This window comes from Elgaria multicarinata, chromosome 8 (genome assembly GCF_023053635.1).
Source record: "Elgaria multicarinata webbii isolate HBS135686 ecotype San Diego chromosome 8, rElgMul1.1.pri, whole genome shotgun sequence".
Classification (NCBI taxonomy): domain Eukaryota; kingdom Metazoa; phylum Chordata; class Lepidosauria; order Squamata; family Anguidae; genus Elgaria; species Elgaria multicarinata.
Window position 1 is genome coordinate 30,438,351 of NC_086178.1, and position 21,480 is coordinate 30,459,830.

At 42.3% G+C, this 21,480-nt stretch overlaps 1 protein-coding gene across 1 annotated transcript in view; it reads left to right on the top strand.

Moving 5' to 3' along the window:
* Window positions 1–281: 281 nt before the first annotated feature.
* The window catches only part of PLCH1 (phospholipase C eta 1), a 138,187-nt gene continuing 116,988 nt past the window's right edge, over window positions 282–21,480 (top strand). Inside the window, exons 1-2 of the mRNA XM_063132064.1 lie at window positions 282–355; window positions 5,221–5,338. Of these exons, the coding sequence (XP_062988134.1) occupies window positions 5,260–5,338 (79 nt within the window). The 5' untranslated portion in view covers window positions 282–355; window positions 5,221–5,259. The remainder of the gene's footprint in view (window positions 356–5,220; window positions 5,339–21,480) is intronic.

Below are 21,480 nucleotides of genomic sequence, written 5' to 3' on the forward strand. Positions count from 1 at the left end.
ACTTTTTTGGGGGTATGGGGTTAACGCAGGGATGGGCAACTTCAGGAGGTCTTAGGTTTATTTTTGCCTGCTACCACTGCCACCCTGTGGAATTCCAGTAGGCACTGGTAAGGGAAAAAAGCCAAAACCCTGGCGATTTACTGTCAATTTTCAGCTTCATACAGCTACAGAATGCTACGATGGCCAAGCTAAATTTGTCCACTGTAGCATTCCATAGCAGTTTGCTGCCTATTTTTGGCTGCAGAACTGCATTTCCCCCCCTTCATCTGCTGTGAATTTCGGCAGCATCGCAGTGGACTGTGGGGGACGCTTGCATTGCCCACTCCTGGTTCAATGTTTCTAGGGGAATTTGCACGTAAGTATCAAATATATTTATCTTGATATATCAACACGAGGAGCCCATGCCAAGTTCCAAAAAGCTAAATTGGCTGAGATGACACAGGAAGAGAAAATCCTGTTGTCCCACTTTAGAGCTCAGATTTCCTGAATAACAAGCAACATTATAATTATTTATTTATTTATTTATTTATTTATTGCATTTCTATACTGCCCAATAGCCGAAGCTCTCTGGGCGGTTCACAAAAATAAAATGAAAACAATGCTGGTGAAAATAAATTGCTTTTTCATATTGCCCATTTATTTACTTTTATAAACAATCAATTAATTAGAATGGTTGCTTACCGTTCTGTGTTTCAAGGAACCAATGCAAAGTCTCTTATTTTGCGTATTTTTTGTAGTCAATTTATTATTCTGAGATCTGATGCGAACAGTACATCATTATGTCAATTAGGGCTGCCAACCAATTAAAAAGCTTTAGCTGATTAACCACTTGATAAGTAAATGAGTCAAGTACATTTAAATAGCTTGCATATTGTCAGAACCTGGGTATTGGTGCCTTTTCTGAAAGATGGCGGACCAAGGGCATCGTTTCTTATAATTGTAGGACCTTAGAATGTTTTTTTTTTTTAAAGGCCATCTTTCCTTAAAAGGACCTTATTAATTTTCTTTTTCATCAGTTCAGGAATTTTAAACCTCGAAGTATTGCAGTAACACATCAGGACCAATATTTTTTGGTATTTTGTTCCAGTGAGCAATGGGATTGCAGCCTAAGAGCATCATCAGATAGGGTGGAAAAGTGTGCTTCCCTACCGTCGCTTTGACCTCCTGCTGCTGTCCCACAATAGCGACGAACAGTTCCTCTTTCTTTACACAGGGAAGAAAGAGGAAGCAGCAACAACCACATGTTCTTATCATGCTGCTTTTCTTGCACACAGCAGGAAATGGCATTAAGTTTCACTTCCATAAAAAAAAAAAAAAACGGATTTACTGGGTCTTAATTTGATGTGGAAAAAAGACCAGGAAGAGCAGGAGATGCTCTGGAGGTAGACAGCATTGTCAAAAGGACCCACAAAAAGCCGTGAGTGGCCAGTAATGAGTGTGTGATAAAATACTCATCTGATGACGCTCTTAAACACTCATGTAAACACTAATTGAGGGGCCTAGCCCATGCCTTCCACATTAAGGCTACCATCATGTGCACACCTACTTGAGAGAATGCCCTGCAGAACACAATGGGTCTTATTTCTTAGTAAACATGGAAAGGATTGCACTATAAATCTCTGGCCTACACTGTTACAACACTAGTTTGGAGCCAGTTTGGTTCTAGAATTGCAGGCAATCTTTCACTGTAAAGTGGGCTAAAAGGTGAAGATTCAGCAGACACAAATATGGTAATTTTGTTAGGTAAGGCTGCATGTCTATGAGCTATCACCCCCTTAAAAAAAATTTGTAGAAATTAAAGATTGGGTTGGACATTGCATCCTAAAAAAATTACCTACTTCCAACCAACTTTAAAAGGGTTATGTATTCCTTCCTCAAGCCATTTCTGACTTGGTTAGAAAGTTCTTTGATACCGGCCCTGGCAAAGCTTTCAGAAGCTGTTAGCTCCCTTAATGGGTGCTGTTTAAAATATGATTTTCATGTGCATATTGTAAGTGGAATCGCTCTTTAGATAGCTTCCTTTTGTGTCTGATCATGAGCAAGTTTACAGAGAGATCATTATGCTGCAATCAGCAGTAGTTTCCTCTAAATTAGACATTATGGGTGCTTCCAGATGGGAGGTTCATAGCATTACTAATTAGAAGGTGCTGTGCAGCTATTCTGACTTTAAAAAAATTCAGCAGTAAGAAAAAGGATGCAAAACTATGGTGCGACCACACATAGAATACTCTGTACAATTCTAGTCACCACAAATAAAACATGATATTCTAGAGCTGGAAAAAGTTCAACTGAAATGACCAGTGGCTGGAGCATCTGCCTTATAGGGAAGGTTACAACAGCTCGGATTGTTTAGCTTGGAGAAAAGGAGGGTAAAGGGAGCCCTGATAGAGATGTACAAAATTGTGCATGTTGTGGAGAATGTGGATAGAGAGGCATTTTTCTCCCTCTCCCATAATACTAGAACCCAGGGTCATCCCATGAAGCTGATTGGTGGGAGATTCATCATCATCATCATCATCATCATCATATATTTTTAACCCGCCTCTCCATCCTGATTGAGGCGGGGAACAACAACAAGTATAAATACATAAAATATTAATCAAAACACAATATTTAAAACTTACTAAAAACATCCTAAAATTCCACTGGATAGGCCTGCCAGAAGAGATCAGTCTTTATAGCTTTCTTAAATGATTAAAGACTGTTAAGTTAACGAATCTCCTCCAGCAGGCCATTCCACAGTCTGGGAGCGGCAGAGGAAAAGGTCCTCTGGGTAATACCTGTCAGCCTAGTTTTGGCTGGCTGAAGGAAGTTCTTCCCAGAGGACCTGAGTGTGCGGGGCGGATTGTACGGGAGAAAGTGATCCCGCAAGTAGCCTGGACCCAAACCATGTAGGGCTTATAAGGTGATAACCAACACTTTATACTTCGCCTGGAAACTAATCGGCAGCCAGTGAAGAGATTTTAAAAGTGGTGTAATGTGGTCACCCCTAGGTGACTGGCTGCCGTATTTTGAACTCGTTGAAGTTTCCGGACTAGGCACACAGGTAGCCCTATGTAGAGCACATTGCAGAAGTCGAGCCTATCAGAGGCAGTCTCTTTATGCACACCAGTTGTTGGGGAGCATGAGTGGGAGGGTGCTATTGCACTCATGTCCTGGTTGTGGGTTTCTCAAGGGCAAGTGGTGAACAGAATGCTGGACTAGATGGATCTGTGGTCTGATCCAGCATGGCTCTTCTTACGTTCTTATTAACCTTGGTGTTGATTTATTTTTCTGAATTGCCCTGGGTACTTGTTTTAGAAATTCTAGTCACACCTTTGTCTGTCTTGAAATCTGCATGATGGAGAAGGGAGGTAGCTCAGTGGTGGAGCACATGCACCAATTTCTTCAGGGCAGGGTTAGGAAACACTCCTGTTTGAGACCCTGGAAAGCTGCTGCTGGTCATCATAGACAATGCAGAGCTAGATGGACCAGTGGTTTGATTGAGAAGTCCTGGACCAGCCGCATTTTGAAGGAACATGGTAGATACTTAAATCCCCTCGATGCATTTCTCTGAAATCTTGACTTTTAAAATATCACCCCAAAGAGGCCCCATTTACAATGAGTTGGATTTAAGGCATCGTTTGAAGGACTAAAGAGTCTTCAGAAATGAGTTGAATAAAATGTGAACAAAGGAAGCCTTGTGGAGAGAAATCTAATGATCAGCTTCTTAATGAGTTATATGTTAGTCTGTGAAAATAATAGTTACAATTGCTTGCATTGTAAGAGGCTGTTGCCACAGCACAATAGACAAATGGTAGAAACTGCAACTAGCTCTGAAGGGCTAATTGTTTTTTAAGAACGTTTTTAGCTGGCTCAGGGTTGGCATCAGTAATTGCAGCCTCTTATAGGTCTTTCTCTTTATTGGCCTTGTTTATGTCTTTGCTTATTATGCATTTTCATCTGAGCTATTGTAATTAACTAGCAAAATGCTCATTCCTGTAGTGTGTATGGAGGGAGAGTGTATGCATTTCACTGTGTACTATGATATTGAGACATTCAGTCTCACTTCCTCAGGAAACCGGAACCTCTACAAAATATCCCCCTTTAAGACTCCATTTCCAGTCTTGTCCACTTCTGGTCTGTTCCAAAGAACCCTAGGTCAGTTGAGTTCCATATATTAGTCCAGACTGTTTCATCTTCAGTGAGCCTGATTATCCTTCTTCCCTCTTTCTCCCCAGGGTTTTCAAACTCCTTTGTATCTTTGCCTTTTTATCCTGTTAGTGAGGGCTCCAATACAGGTGTGCACATCTCCCTTCATCACCTAAGTGATTATGTGCTGTATGGGGCTCAAGGAGACCTCACATGGCATCATCGGCCTTCAGTCTCCTTGGAGACATGTTCCTGAGACTCTCACTATCTACTCCTGTGTCTATCAAAGAATATATCCTATAACTGTGTCAGTTCCAGATGCTTCATTTAAAAAAGGACATTTTCAAACTGGGATTTGTCTAGTACCACCAGAGTGGAAACCAAGAGCCAATTTATGTCTATGAAGAGAAGACCAAGGGGAGACATATTGCAGCCTTTAGGTTACTGAAGGGCTGTTACTCGGAAGACAAAACAGACTTCTCTGTTGCTCCAGAAGGGAGGACTGGAATCAAGGGGTGGAAATTTTAAGGAAATGGGTTTCAGTTCAATGCTAGGAGAAACTTCCTAATAGTGAGAGATGTTTAGCTGTGGAACAGAGTGTCTTGGGAGGGTGGTGAGCTCTCCTGTGCGATAGGTATTTGGGCAGAGGTGGGACAGCTGACTATTGGGGCCAATTTAGTTCCATCCTGCATTGTGGATCCTGCATTTAGCAGGGAGTTGGACTAGATGACCTCCAAGATTCCCTCTCTGATTCTATATCAAATGAAGTTCCTCAACTGTATTGCGAAACACCAGCATGTGCCTTCCGTATCATTGGTATTCAAGTTTTTCTTCACTGGGGAAGTGTAATTGCATGAAAGAAGCCCTAGGGACCTTGATGATGGGCTAATTACTGGCACTAGAGTGGTTGAGCCTTAGACAATAATTGCTGCAGCATTTTGAGTAAAGAAGGACATTTTTGGGGGGCTGGGGGAAGAAAGTTTGGTCAAAACAATTCCTTTATTGGGACTCATCACTGGCTTGTTCTCCCTTTCTTCTCAAGGATCACTTTCACATTACCAACACTTATCTCCTCCTTTAATTTTGCAGGATAATTTTCTTTGATGCTGAGAAGAGACTTTCCCAACAATGAGTTACTGGAACTCGGATAAGAGAAGCTGTCTGCAATACTGCAGGCATTTTTTGGTGGACAATGGTGTTTTTCATGGTAAGGGGCATGTTATCTCTCTTGGTTTCTGTTGTCTCCTGTTTCTTACCTCCATTTATGTACAGCTGAAATTACACAGTAGTGCCTGCCTAGCCAACCGTACTTATCTACCTGCACAGATCCGGTTTAAAACTTGAACTTTATTATGAAAGTATGGATTTCTCACTCACTGGTTTGTTACAGTTTTCTGCAGCTTTAATGGAATTGCAACAAACTTTTAGAAGTAAACACATTTTTAGAAGTAAAGCAGAATCAATTGGATAGGTGTATGTGTCCTGTTAATATTTTCCTGCTTTGAATTAGTTCTGCTTTGAGAATTCAGTCTTTGGGAATTACAGTACAAACTGATCTGATCTGTATTTCCTGGACTAATGTCCGGATCAGAACTGTTTATCTTCTAGATTACAAACTTCTCCAAATGTTGTGGAGCCAAGAAAATAGAAGTATCAAAACGTGTTCACAAATGCATAGTTTTGAAATAGAGTATGTTTAGAAATGTGCATTTTGAGGAAAATACATTAAATATATATATATTTAAATACATGTGATTTTTCATGCGGATTAAAGTAGCTTTGCATATTAAAACATAAAGAGGATGGGGCAGGTTTATGAATGAACTCATGTGAAAGTGACATGGAGCAGAAATAAAATGATAATTTCATTCCTACTTTAAAGCTCAGTTCCATTCTCAGGACAGGCTCCTGTGTGCTGGAAAGCTGAGTATTCATGCTTATTCTAAGTGTTACCATGTTGGTCAACGGTGGACAGACCTTAACCCTGAGATTCTCCAACCAGAGCCTGGTGTGAAAGGTGTAACAATTAGAATTCAAGAATTCTGACCCCAAGAATTTGTTCTGAGTACTGGAACTGAGCTCAGGACTTTGTTCTGAGTACCGGAACTGAGTCCAGGACTTTGTTCTGAGTACTCGCAGTTCCTTCCCCAGAAAAAACCATTGCTGGTTACCCTACACTTTTTTTATTATTATTTCGGCAGTATAATTTAAGGCAAGTGGGGGTGGGGGTCATTTTGTTGCTTTTGTTAAATTATTCTGACTCAGATATCCTTGCTGATCTACTGCATAGAAATCAGTAAGTCTAGATCCGCCTTCTGCTCATGGCAGTCTAATATTAATTCATGTTGGGATTAATGCTGAACTAGATGGACCCTTGGGCTGATCCAGCATGATTTTCTTCTGTTTTTAACCTCACGCCATTCTTCTCCATTTGCTGCCAACAATTTTGGCAAGAGTTTCCTTTTCAGTGGTCTTTTTCTTTGCAGTACTACGGATAGGATGTCACGTTAGGGATACTGTGTACGTTGCACAGCAACAGGGCTGGGTTTGCAGACAGGTGTAAACTTGATGTGTACGTGGAAACTGCCATTGCCACCCATGGCTAGTCCACCCAGCCCAGGAAGAAAGGTCTTAATGGTCAACTTCAGATTTCAAATGGGTGTGACAGGAGAATGGGCTGTCTTGATGGAGGAACCTTGCTCCTGGAATACTTTCCCCAGAGAAGTCTACTTTCAGTGCCTTGGCTGCTGCATTTTAGATGTTGGGTTAAGACCTTTTCATTTGATTAAACCTTTTAGGGTGCAGTCCTATGCATGTTTAGATTAAGCATGCAACCCTATGCATGTTTAGACAGAACAAAAGTCCTACAGCTCCCAGCATTCCCCTGGCTGGGAGTTGTAGAACTTTTTTCTGTGTAAACGTGCATAGGATTTGCTTAATCAAGTGTTGGATGGTGAGCCTAGTTGTTCTACTTGCCTTACCTGCTATTTATATTGCTGTTCTGTTCAAACGCCTTTCTTTTCTTTTTTTTTTTAAAAATGCTGCTGCTTTAAGAACCTGTTCTGACTATTTGATTTTATTTAGGGCTTGGTTTTAATAATTGTTTGCATGATGCTTTGGGAACTTTTCGGTTAAACAGTGGGTCATATAATTTTGAAATCAATGCAATATGGAGTCAGCACTCTGATAAAAACACACACCCTGTGTTTCGTGCTTTACTTGAAGCAGCTGTTCATTGCATTTACATTTTTGTTGCAAAAATCTTATGTACCTACCTAAAGAAATGTAATATGCGAAGCAAGACTTAACTTGCAGCTTCTGTTGTTGCAGATGTTCCCTTGTGGTAATCGGGGCACACATTTGTGTACGTTCCTTTGCATTGGAATTGGATAGAAGAACGGATCTTGCTTAGTGCAGCGGGGTTGAGGGAGGGAAAAGTATAAGCTCAGGTTGGCAAACATATGGGGGTTGGATCCAGATTTACGCTGGATCAGTTGCACTGATGGAAGTGGAATTTCCCCTCCTTCGTATAACAGCCCCTCCAGTCCCCTGAAAATCCTACACAGAGAGGAAGAGAACCCGGCTGAATAGGAGTGAGCTGTGGTGTGTGTGTATCCCCAAAAATTGGGTGGAGGGATTTTCCATAACTGGAGCCCTTTCTCTCATGGAAGGCAGGTTCGGAATCCAGCCCTTGGTCTCTGCTGGGAACAGAGGCCAAACTCTTGCTTGAGATTAATGCACTGGAATTCTGCACTAGAGGGCAGCATAGGATTTAAAATCAAGGATTTCATTTTTATTTATTTTTTTGCCTATTTCCAACCCACCATGTACCACTGTAAGAAATTATACGTAATTACATTTCTCTGACTTGAGACACTACTAAGCACATCCAGCTACAATTTTGCAGCGGTTAAAATTGCAGACAAAAAGGTGTGAAATAGCATTTCGGTGTCTGGCCCTGAAATGAGACCCATCTTTTACAACTACTCTTTCATGGGTGAAGAGTTTACTTACTTATTTATTTATTTATTTATTACAATAGCCGAAGCTCTCTGGGCGGTTCACAGAAGTGTAGATCCGGCCCAGGTGGGGTAGTTTTGCCCTCCAGGTGGGCTCGAGTTTGCAGCTCCAGCCCAGTGGGTGTAGTTCAACCTGCAGGGTTGACTTTGAATGCAGCGATCTTTGCCTCGAACATTCCGGGGCGGCAAATTACGATGCTGCAATGGTGTTCTCTGTCTCGGCCGCTGCTGTCGCTTGTTCTCTTACACCCTCCCCTGTTCTGCTGGCTGTGAAATAGAAGTGGTGGGGGTGGGGCAGCCCCTCACTAATTCCAACCCTTCCCAGGTCCAGCATCAGTGATCAGCATCTGCCAAGAGCCTTGGACTACTCATTGGAAAGGCTGAAAGAGGAGCGAGTCCAACCTGGCAGGGCCCAAAGGAGTGTGAGAATTCTGCTCCACCCCCCTCTGCTGCCACTGGGTGTCTTTCTGGATAGTGTGAACGTGTCCCAGGAGCTCCATAATAGACGTGTTGAACCTCTTTCAGCCCTAGGTCCAAAATCAATGTCAGAGAAGCTCTCAGTGGGTGTGTTCTAGTCATAGGAAGGGCCAAAGGCAAAGGAGCGTGACCAAAATACCAGCTTGTTTTAGCTTAAGCTGGGAAACCATTAAGCTGCAAAAGCTGGGAAACCATTGAACGATCGGCAGTTGGGGAAAGGGGCGTGGCCAGTGGAAGGAATCAGGCCATTTGGGGAAACCTGGGCCGGATCTACACTACTGCTTTAAAGCGCTATAAAACTGTTATAAAGCGCTTTAAAGCAATAGTGTAGATCCGGCCCAGGTGGGGTAGTTTTGCCCTCCAGGTGGGCTCGATTTTTCCTGTCTGCCTGAGGTTTGACACTCTTGAACTATCAGCAAGCTCAAGAGTGCTGATTGGAGGGTTGCTAGGAGCAGTATAGGGAATAAGGACATAAGAAGTGGCATGCTGGATCAGACCAAGGGTCCATCCAGTCCAGCACTTTGTACACACAAGTAGGACACTAACGCAACACAACCCTCCTATCCATGATCCCCAACAACGGGGCCAGGACAGAGAAGGCTGTGATAGTAATAAACTGTTTGAGTTGTGGGTGGGAGCACTTGGGTCTGTTGCCTGCCCTGCCCCCCCCACCCCCAAACCTGAAGTAGTCCCCTTTCTCCTTATTACTGGTTTTCCACACCTTCCTTGAGTTTGACAGCAGTAGCTCTGGGGAATGTTTTACCAACCTTGTAAAGCAGCAGCACCACTGAAACCTTGCTGCCATATGCTGTAACACAGCTTTTGTAGAAATGAGATTTGGTCTAGTCCTGGGTGCAGCTACTTTAGATGGATGGAAATGGCCCAGCATCAGTGATCAGCATCTGCCACACGTTGAGAGTTATCCGACTCGTGTGCAGGACATTAGGAAATGTGCTATGCTGACTTAGGCCACAAATGAGACTAAGAGAGACTTTAGACATGTTTGTGTATTGGAGTGCGACATTGTTTACTTGGTATTACCAACAGTACCTCCTTAGTTCAGTTGAGCCATTCCTTTGAGGTAAGGGGCTAGGTTATTTGTATGCGTTTTCATTTCCGTTTGCCTGCGTCCCCCCACCCGCATTTTTGCAGACATTTCCTGCTTTGATGCTAATGTCGATGCTAATGTGAAAAGGACTGAAAAACCAATATCCACATTTTCTTCTTAAGCTGGAATTACAATTAGCATGAATTAATTTAGTTCTTATCATCTTGGAAACACAATAATCACCAGGTTGGTGAAACAAAGTTGAGAAACCTAGAGGTGATAATACTTATTATCTCTTATACTTTGTTTCTTTTTTGTGTGAGCAAAATATGAAATGTTTAAACAAACAATGATTTTATCCTGCCCTTTTATTACATAACCAACATGGATGCTTTGTTGTTTAGTTCAAAAATTAAACCATATTTTAACAGCTGCATTTTTCTAGAAATATTCTGCTCAAAGAAAATACCAGTTCCTTTGTGTCTTTCATTTCTTATCTTAAAGAGCTATGAAGTGTGCCTTCAAAAGAATTCAAGTAGGAAATCTCAAAAATGTTGTAGTTGAAGGCCATCTCGGAAGGTGTACTCTTCCAAGATGAATTTCCTTACCCTACCCTATTGTTGGAAAGAGGAATTTCCTTAAAATATATGTGAACTGTTCTGCCCTTCTTTTATCCCACTTCTAAAGGGAATGAAGGAGGTGATTCTTCTCTTAACCAAAGTTAGTTAAACATTTAAAACCTTTGTCTAAGGATTGGGCATGGAATTACCCACTCACACATGTGCACAACTTGCAGTGTTCCCTCCAGTGATAAACACATCTTGGTGAAGTATCCAGGATTTTCACGTGCGTGCCAGGCCTCTCTGTATATCGAATTTGCTGCTCTGAACGTAGCCTCAGATTTGGGCCACTACGAAGCCTAGAAGCTTCATTCAGGTTCCTGAGCTCTGCCGGCTGGCTGTCATCTTAGAAAGGACAGATTTGTTTGGAACAAAATACAGATGAAGTATTTCTGAAAGTGTTTCCTTTTAAGTGTTTTTTTTTAAAAAAAACGTTTGTTCCTATTACAATTAATACCATCACTAATGAGCATGATCCAACTTTCTGTTCTTGCATAGGGAGGGAAGAGTGCATAGCCTTCTATACACACAAGCACGAGGACCCCCCAGGGGTTCCTGATGTGCGTGGTGCCCACATCTCCATCCAGTTCCCAAGGCCCCCACATGTTTAAAAATAAACCACTCCACCCTGCACTCTCCCGGTATTACATTTAAACTTTTGAGGCCTGGGCACATATGTGGCTCCTGGTTGAAATGCACAGACAGACTTGCTCTCATGGTTGGAATGTGCAGGAGGGGCCAGGCTCTAATGCGCTCTTGTGCTAGTGTTCATTACTGCAAGCGAAGCATTAGTGTGAGTGCGCATGATCACAAATGGAATGAAACTCTCGTACATCCCAAAAGCCAATTTTGTCAATGAGTGGATGGTGGAACAAAAGACACCTGAAAGTCCTTGAAACACAGAGTGTAAGAGCCTTGCTGGATCAGAACAAGGGTCCATCTAGTCCAGCACTCTGTTCACACAGTGCCCAACCAGCTGTTAACCAGAGACCCACAAGCAGGACATGGTGCACCAGTCCTCTCCCACCCATGTTCCCCAGCAACTGGTGTACTTAGTCATACTGTCTGTGATACTGGAGGTAGCACATAGCCGTCAGGACCAGTAGCCATTGATAGGAACAAATTTAACAAAATCTATACATTCTTAGTTGTAACCGGCTATTTGCAAGGATCATTCTTTCCCCTCTATTTGATGCCTGTCCAAAATGTAAGCCGTGTGTGTTGAAAACTGCATTTTATAGAACAGCAGTGAATTCACTTTGCTGTATCTAATGCCCCTTTGCCCCTGAGACTTCCATATTAAGAGTGAACTGAGCTCTCTTCGAATCCTGTCATGTTAAATCAGACTTGCTCTCAGAGAAATCTATCTGGTGCTCTCTGGTGTAGTGCAGTTAATTTAGTTACGTTAAGTATGTCTTTGATTTTCCCACTACAATTACTGTGATAAGTCATAATTGGATGGGTAATATGGGGAACCTGCTGTAGCCTCAACAGGTATTAAAACAGGTGAGGCCCAGATTCTTCTATATGGCAGCAAAAAGTGGTGCCCAAAGGGACATGATAGGTTGTTTGCTGATGGTGGGGAATATAGGATTGGCTCATGTATGCATGCATGGCACTTGATTTCTCTGTATTGGATTATACATGTATATGTGTAAACTGGCTCTACTGAAAAGCAGTGCTTAGGTTGCAAGGTCAGTGGATGTGAAGCGAATTCTCAGTCAGTTCCAATAGGAAGCTGTCTTGTACAAGGACAGGCTATGGATGTATCTAGCCCCGTATTGTGTACTGCAAGGGTCCCATGGAGCCTGTGGGCACCCACATTTTTTTAGTTTTCCTCATTTTTTAAAATATCCATACATAGATTTGTACATATCCATAGCAATGAATACATATGAATTGCATGCAGATTTCTAGCGATTATGCATAGACTTCAACAAAAGTGGACCAAATTTTCAAATAAGTATCCATTTGAAGTTGACTTCTATATGTCACCTGTTCAGATATTGAAAGTGTTAAAATGTCCACAATATATTGAATTTTAGGAGGTGAATGTTTATCCTTCCAATATTGTAAAATCAGTCTTTTAGCTGTCAAAAGGGTGCAGAGAATACTTTCAGGCCAACCATTTGTTAATTTCCATGAATCAGGTAAACCATTTAAAAGAGTGTGTACGCCACTGAATATTAAAGAGTGTTCCAGTACAAAATTTATCTAATAGCCTCCACCCAAACAGAAGCAAATTCTGGACAGTGGCAAAACATTTAAAAGAAGCATTAGCTTGAATTGCACCACCAACAGTCAAATTAAACAATCCCTTATTAAAGAGACGTTGCGGTGTCTAATAGACACGAAACAAACGTTTTTGCTGAGTAAGATGCAGCCTAAGAGCTATAGCCACGACAGGTAGATGCCAAAGTGGCGATCCATTGATTAGGCATTTTGTGGTGATGCTCACAGCAGTGTCTCAAATTCCCAAATGTGCCCACAGGTCCAAAAAGGTGGGGGACCCTTGGTCTACACGGTCTGTCTGCTAATGTCCGGAGTCCCAAGCAGAGATCTTTCCCATCACCTGTTATCTGACCCTTTTGACTGGAGATGCCCTGGCACCTTCTGCATGCAAAACATGTTCTCTGCCACTGAGTTATGGCTCTTCCTCTCTCCTGCATTTGCACATTGCAGGTGGGAATCAGTAGTGTTCAGAGAGGCTTGCCCCAGCGTGGCTGATCTTCTCATTGAAGGACAGCTATGAAGTTCTAAAGTTCTGGGTTTGGCCAGTAGAGGTCAGCAGGCATCTCAATATTCCTTTGAAAATCTGATTTCTACTCTGTGAAACCCTGTCTGAGCAGCAAATGAATAAACATTCGGGGCATGTTAAGCTCAAGCATTTTATGACTCAAAAATGCCTGTGGGTTCCTTGTCCTTTCCTAATGTTATTAGGAAAAACTGTTAATAGCTCTATTTGCATGATATTAATATTCTGATCTGCTTCGTTGAGGCTGTAGCTGATGTTGCTTCGTACTCCAGGGAGGTTCTTCATGCCCTGAAGCAAAAATGTCATACATATATCACCAGAGAAAGAGCAGCGTTCAGATTAGATCAAATAATTTTTAGTTGCTGCGTTTCTATCAGGAATCTTTGCTGTAAATGAAAGGAGAAGAAAAAGACAGAGAAAATAGTTACTCAACAGCATCCATTTGGATAGGTTATCTAGATGAGCTAGAGGAATGGCAGGTTTATATACCACACAAGAATCCAGTTTGATGTCACTCCAGCACTGAAGTTAAAGTATGGAGTTTGCTACCACAAGAGGTAGTGATGAATTTGGATGGCTTTAAAAGGGGTTTAGACAATTTTCTGGAGGAGAAGGCTATCAACGGCCAGTAATCCTGATAGCTATGTGCTACCTCCAGTAGCAGAGGCAGTAAACCTACCTACACAAGTTGCTGGGGAACATGGGTGGGAGGGTACTATTGCGCTCATACCCTGCTGTGTGGGTTCCTCGTCACTGTGTGAACAGAGTGCTGGGATTAGATGGCCCTTGGTCTGATCCAGCATGGCTTCTCTTATATTCTTATGTTTTGAATCAATATGCCTATAGTAATGTTCTAGGATAACACCCCCTGCCTCCCACCAAGTTTAAAAGGCTCCTACAGAGCCATCCGGGTACTGAAAAGCAGGGAAATGGTAAGTTACAGCTGCTGTCTTAAACAACATCATCTTGTAAGCCATAAAGATGTTTTACAGCAGAACCTCTCCAACCTGGTGCCCTCCAGTATTTTAGACTAAACTCTCAGCATTCTTGACCATTGGCCATGCAAGCTGGGGCTGATGGGAGTTGAAGTCCAAAATATCTGGAGGGCACTAGGGAAGGGAGTTTTGCATATTGCCCTCCCTTTTACAACTTAGAATCCATGCATATTAGTGCAGATTGACTCTGCTATCATGTGAGACAGGATGTGGGGAGTTCACCCACTTCCCAGTACAGTAGAGGGGTTGGCTTCAGAGGCTCGCTGTACAGAAAGCTGCGCACCCATCCTAGAAGTCCTTGCTATCAAATGGCATGGGGTGAGCTTCTCCATTCCCTGCACTATAGCTTGTTGGTGTCTGTGCAGGATGGACAACATGCTGTCCTTACGTTTTTTTGGTACGGCACTGGATGGGGGAGTCTATCTCCCCACTCCAAGCCATTTACCTGCTTGTGGTCATCCCTTGGGCATCTGGTTTGCCACTGTGCGAGCTGAATGTTGGATTAGATCGGATTTTGGTCTGATCCAGCATGGCTCTTCTTATGTTCTTAAGAAGAAGGTTTTGCCTGCTCTCAACTGTGTCCTGTTTCCCTTTGTTCCATATCATTCAATGGGAGGCATTGAGAACCAAGCGAGCTTGTATTTGCATAGGTCTGCTCTGGGTTCTGTTTCCTGCTCATGCTGAACTATGACCTTTAACTATGACCCTTGTAGCTGGCTTTCCATTCCATTTGTATGCCTCTGTATGCTTTTAACACTTGGGTTTATTTTTGTTAGTGTGTCGGGGATCACTATGCAGACATTCTAGAACAATATGTCATGCTTATTTTTAGTAATACATCTCTGGATACATGTTGGTGAAAAGGAACCCAACCCTGTGATTGAATATTTCGCATAGCCATTGAGCTCTGAATTGCTGAGCCAATACTTTTTCATGCACATCCCTTAGAACTTTGCTTTAGGTCTCTGGCCACATCTTCTAGTTAAAAACAGGACATTTTCTTGACTTGGTTCCTCTTTCTTATCCCCGAGTTTGCCTAAAACATTCCAGATGTTCCAAAAATTACATTTTGCTTCATTGTATTTCCTTCTGCCTGCATATTTCAGCTTTTGAGATCATTCTCTTCCCACTTGTTATGTACAGTTGGGGGAAAACTTCTGGGGCTATGCTCAATGGAGTACGACCTTTTGTGGGTTCATGTGATAATTTATATCTAAACTGAGTAATTGGATTGATACAAAGTACTCACATATTGTTGTCTTCTCTCATTATTTATTGCAGAAGAGCAAAGTTCTGGCCTCCACTAATCACTCTCTTTAGCAAAAATTAACCTTTGAAACATTTTTATATGATTTTGACAGTGAAAGAGAAGGGCTAGTGAAGCAGAAAATTGAAATTATTGTAATGCTGCAGTTCTTGGCTGAAAAAAGCCATGTTCTTATATTTTGATAAATGGGGAGTTTTTAAAGGGAGAGGATGCACTGTGTCTTTTGCACATTCAGGTTATAGCATCTCAGGTTAAAGCATGCCATGTGATTTCCTAACTCACTTCATGTGGTGAGACATCGTAGAATTTTGGTAGTTGGAATACACCATCATTGACTAAATAGACCATTAGTTTCTCTTGGCATAAGGCAGTTTCATATATTCAGCTATGCCAGGGGTTGGCAACTTGTGGCCCTCCACATGTTTTGGCCCACAGCTCCCACCATCCCTCACCATTGGCAGTGCTGGTTAGGGTTGCTGGGAGTTGTAAGCTAAAACATCTGGAGAGCCACAAGTTACCCACTCTTGTGTTATGGAAAGCCTATAAATAAAACTGTGAAATGTACAAGCCCACAAAAATGTTTCCTATCTTGTATCCCACATTCACAAATCTGCTTCCTGAGTTGAAAGTCCCTGGCCCTTTAGCATGAAGGCAGCTCAGTAGTTTGGGAAGCCATTTCTGAGCCCCAGCTTGTTTCTTAAGCTTCTCCAAAGTGTAGCAAATTGGGAGACTCTTGCACTCTCCCAATCTTAGTGAAAATTGTGAGCTGAGACCCTCATCTCGCTGGCACACATGCACTGGGCTTGAGGGAGGCAGAGGGCCCCTCCCATGTTCAGGGGGCTCCACATGATTAAGAAGAAGTAGTGCTGCTTTGTAGGCCGCACCCCAACCATCATGGCCTCGCTGCCCTGACATCTGCTCATAGAGCATGAACGTCTGCATATTGAGGTCCTAGCATGTGGGCCTCCCCTCTTCAGGCATCCATGCTCATTGCGCAGATGAGGTTCTGTGTGATTAAGAAGAGCCAGGGCTCTGCACGTGTATAATGTATGAAGTAGTTTCAAGTTTTATCTTATTTGTGTTGATCTTTGCATAAAATAAGAAATGGCATGGGTACTATAAAATAACTCTAGTATTCACTGTTACCTACTTTTTCTCCAGCACAAATTAAAAACATCCCTACCTTTCTCTCAAGCGCTCGGCATATGCTAGGCAACCTAGGAAGATGGAGGTGGTTTGGGAATGAACTAATAAGCCAAGCCAAGATGTTGTGGAGAAAAAAGACAACTCTCTTCCTGTTTACAAAAAAGCATCCTTCCTGTGTCACCTAATCCCTATTCATTCATTCATTCATTCATTCATTCATTCCATCAAGCAGGTCCACATGATGAAAAGGGCAGAGTGGTTGCATAGCTCTTTCACACTACCGCCCCCCCCCCCAATGTCTGTGTGTCAATCATGGGCATCTGCAGGGGGAATCATGGACCTCTATGGAAACTGGAACCCAGTGCAATTGGGATTCCAGCTCCTGTGGAAGCCTGTGTGCTTAGAGGTCCATACATTAGGGGAATGGGGCAAGGAACCTGAGTGATGTTGTGGTTTGGGCCAGTAGCACAGTTCCATTGCCCCTTTAATTGCATGGATGCCCTTCATGCAATTAACCTGCCAAGGGAGCTCTAGAAGCAATTCTTTCCTGCCATAGATGAGCAGGCAAATAGTTGTTAACAAACCTCTGTAAAACAATCAACTTTGGTGATGGTTTTTGCACCTAAATCCTCAAGATTAGGCTTGTAGTACTAGGTCTGACAGTTTAAACTTACTTACAGCCAGTAATAACCAAGATTGATTCAAAGGTGCCAAAGCTATTTATGCAAGTCTTTTGGCCCTGGGGTCTCCAATGGGGTGCTGTTGGGCACCAAAGTACCCACAGACACCTCTCTTTGTGTCTGTCAGGCTCTCTGCTCCTCCTGATTTTCATTTTATTTTTTAGGATTTTCTTTAAATTAATTTTCTTTTTAACTGGGAGGGTGGCAGGCTTGCTGCAGAGAAAAGTGCTTCTCTCCAGGGCCATCTTTATTCAGAAGAGTGGTTTTGCGTTTCAGAGCTCAGACCCACCCTTGCCTTGTAACTTAGGTTCTTGGAGAAGTTACTTTTCTTTTTTGTCTCACCAGTTTGCCTTCTGCCAAATGTGTTGTTGGTTTTTGGCCAGCTATGCCCACCATGGCAGAATGGGTAACCCTTGCCATGGCAGCCATTTTGTGAGAATGTCCACAATCTTCTCTCAAAATTTCAAATGTTCACACCGATCCCTAAAGGTTGGGGAGAGGGGCTGTTAGTCACATTTAAAAAAACACACAAAAACACACAACCCTATTGGGTCACTCTCATGTTGCTGTATGCTTACAGTCAAGTCTTACCCATATTAATGACCATGTTATTGTTTCCACACTCATTATTCATAGAATCATAGAATAGCAGAGTTGGAAGGGGCCTACAAGGCCATCGAGTCCAACCCCCTGCTCAATGCAGGAATCCACCCTAAAGCATCCTTGACAGATGCTTGTCCAGCTGCCTCTTGAATGCCTCTAGTGTGGGAGAGCCCACAACCTCCCTAGGTAACTGATTCCATTGCCGTACTGCTCTAACAGTCAGGAAGTTTTTCCTGATGTCCAGCTGGAATCTGGTTTCCTTTAACTTGAGCCCGTTATTCCTAATCTTTTCCCCAGCCTGTAAACCTTGAGCGGGTTGGGGTTTTTGTATTTTAAATCTGTCTGAGATCACCCTTCACAAGAATGCTAATCTTGTCAGTGTCAACAGAATGACTTAACTGGTTTGCATGTAAAGTATGGATTGTTATTGAACTGTGGGTTGTCACTATGTGTAAACCCTGCACTATGCGGTTGTTATCCACAAACAAGCCAAAACGAGAACTCATTTGTTGTTGGGTTGTTCATGGTTAACAACCCACAGTTAAACTATTGTGCAGTGTTTACACATAATGACAACCCATGGTTCAATGACGACCCATTCTCAACCCATAATCTGGGTTGTTGTCATGTGCAAACCAAGCCAGTATTTGGTTCCTGCTAGTGATCAAGGGATAGCACCAACTATGATATCTAATGAAAATGGCAGCTTGCATGAACTCAATCATCCTCAACTTTTAAATTGTGATATATTTTAAGGCCAAACTGAGTTGTTAAGAAAGAATACAATTAAAAACCTTTCTGCTTTGAAGTCCTTATGGCTGGTGTGCTGTGGAGTTTTCCATTGAGTAGTTTGCTCTTTACGTTGCTGTTGACAACAATTTGAGCGGAAAGCAAGCAAACCTGGAAGGACTGAGATAGCTCAGACACAACGTGTGTCTAAGCCAAACCTGTCTGCTTAGACAGGTGTTGCAAAAAAGGAAGGAAAGAAAAAAGATTGCCTTTTTATTTTTCCTTCTCTTTCTAGGCAGCCTAATTATAATCTTACAAGCTCTCTTCATGGATGCACCTGCTTCATATGGACTGTGATTGACAGTCGTGGGGATTTGACGTAAACCTTACATGTCAACTCTTGGCTGCTGTGTTGGTGTTTTTCTTTTCCTTTTCCTTTCAAGATGAATAAATGTTGCCACCCTTTCACCATATGTGTGGTAGCATATGTCATTTTTAATCATCTTAATATCTAAAGTGGGCTTTTGGGCCTTTCCTGCTAATTAATGCACCACATTCTTCGACATTTGACAGTGAAATCATAGATTTGTAGTTCTAGTTCTTGCATTCTCTGGATTGGCACCCCAGTTCATGTGATACAAAAGTAGCACTTGAGGATAGTTTTGAACAAAAACACAAACTGAAACTCAAGTTATCCTTTGAAATTCCTAGTTCTCTAGATTTTGGGATAGAGTTCCCCGATCAAAAAATGCATTCAAAATGTGTATACGAGTGAACATAACGTTAAACTGACGGATTCATCCACTCGAATTTAGGGATGGACAAATCAGTTTGTTTCTTGTCTGTGTTATTTTATTTAGTTACTTATTCAAAGCATTTTTATATCACTCTTCAGTTTTGCACTCTTTCAGTTTGATTTCTGTTCCATCCCATTTGTTTATTATTCTGGTTTTTTTTAAAAAAAATTCAACATGAATATGCACTTTTACATATACATTTAATATATTTTGCAATGCATTTTAATACTTAGGACTACATTGCACCATTTGGAGAAGGGCATGAAACCTGATTGATAGCTATATTCCATTCCTCTCATTTAGTCCAGGAGGTGTGGGTCAGTTAAGTTCGTATCGAAATTCGGAGATTTCGTCAAAGGGGTCCCTATCAGAGGCACCCTTTGCTCCTCTGCACACATGTGTTGTATGTGTGGTGGGGTCTACAGGCAATGCTTTTCCCCTTGGGGGAAATAAAAAGTGGAGGTATTTTATTAATTGCCAAATTGTACGTAGAACATCTGCCTCAAGCATAACACTATGAGGGGAAAGGCTTGCACCTCTGTTCTACCACACAAATTCTGGAGAACAGTCCAGGTACCCACAGGGACAAGTGTGCTTCTGAGTGTCCTTCTGGTCAGAGGTCTGTCTCCCCTCCCCACTTAAGCTGCTGTTTGGAGAAGGTAAGAACCAGTGGAGAGCCTTCTCCACTATGTCTTACTTTCACCATATCTCTGTATAAATGAGAGAAATCACTATTCTTTCCCCCAAGCCCTCTGTATATGACATAAGATTATGGGGGCTGGAAGGAGGTTGTGTATCAGCACAGATGGAGGCTGGCTAATAAACACCCAGTGAGCACATGAACGAGGCCGATGGTCTCCGTTGTCCTCGTGCAGAACAGCCAACACAGTCCAAGCCATGTTATGCCACAAGGGAAGAGAATGTACGTTTTAGGAAGTGTATGCAGAGCCAATGGCTTTACATATCAAATTTTGGCCTCAAGAGTCTGGCTCAAGTCCCCTGTGGTGCTTAGCTTCTGTGATGTGGGAGAATATTCCTTTCAGGCCTCACTTATAGTGGCTGAACATGAGCAAAATCTATCCACTTTACCCATCAAAATGAAATTGGAGCCTGATGGATATAGGCAGATAAGAACACACAGTGCTGGAGGTACAGTGTCCCGGCAGGGCTAGATTCAGGATAGAGCACAGGAGCAAACCCCACAGGTGGGCCAAAGTGGCCTGCATAACCATAGACTAGCGGAATTGATCACAAGCCAAGTTCCAAGTTGATGGGAACAAGGGGAGCAGCAAGTGAAATGCAGTCAGGTGGACAGGGAAGCTAAAAGGTGAGCAGGCTAAGGTATAAGTAAGCAAGCTAACATGCAGATATACCTTCAGGAATTAGAAAGCTATGCAGAAGTGCAGAATATAATCATTGCCCAGACAAAGATCCATGCTGGACTTGGATGAAACATAATGGCTTTCCTGGTGTCACCCAGGGAGTTCAAGTTTGGGTTAGATATTAAACTGGGGGCTCTATGCTCTTAATGAATGTGTAACACCTCTTGTCCAGAATCGTGGAAGTGCCTGGTGACTTAGAATAAAGAGGAAAATCATCTGGTCACACTGGGATGGGTGATGCAAATGACACACAACGGAGGCTTTAGAATAAAAGTCTGTGCTCTACCTAGCGACATTCTAGTTTGGGAAAACAGTTTTAAAACTCTCCAACTCTTACAATGTAAAAACTCTCCTCTACCTTTCAGTCTAGACAATTTGGTGCCATTAGTTCTGGTCGCCACAATCTGCTTTTAAGTTGAATAGGTATGATGAACAGAAACAAAAAAGGCAAAAAACCCGTCACTGTTGTTTAATCAATTCTGCCAGTTTAAGCCAATTTGTTATGGAGTCAGGCCTGGGAAGACAATTTACATCTGTTATCAGTAACCAAAGATAGCCTTGGATGTTTCATGGAGCAGATGTATGAATAATTTGTGCTTCTTCTAATATCCAGAGAACAGATGTTGAAGATGTGAAAGTCTTGGATTCACATACAGCTTGTACATCTCACCTAGGGGGATTTTGCTTGTTAGTGCCTCTAACAGCTTGAGTATATGTCCTATTTTACATAGGACAGTCCTTCATTTTAAGGACTGGTATTTGAAGGCTGTCTGTCAGACTCTGGTTTAAAGATAAAGAACCATAAGACAGGAGAGCGACCTTTGTCTTCTG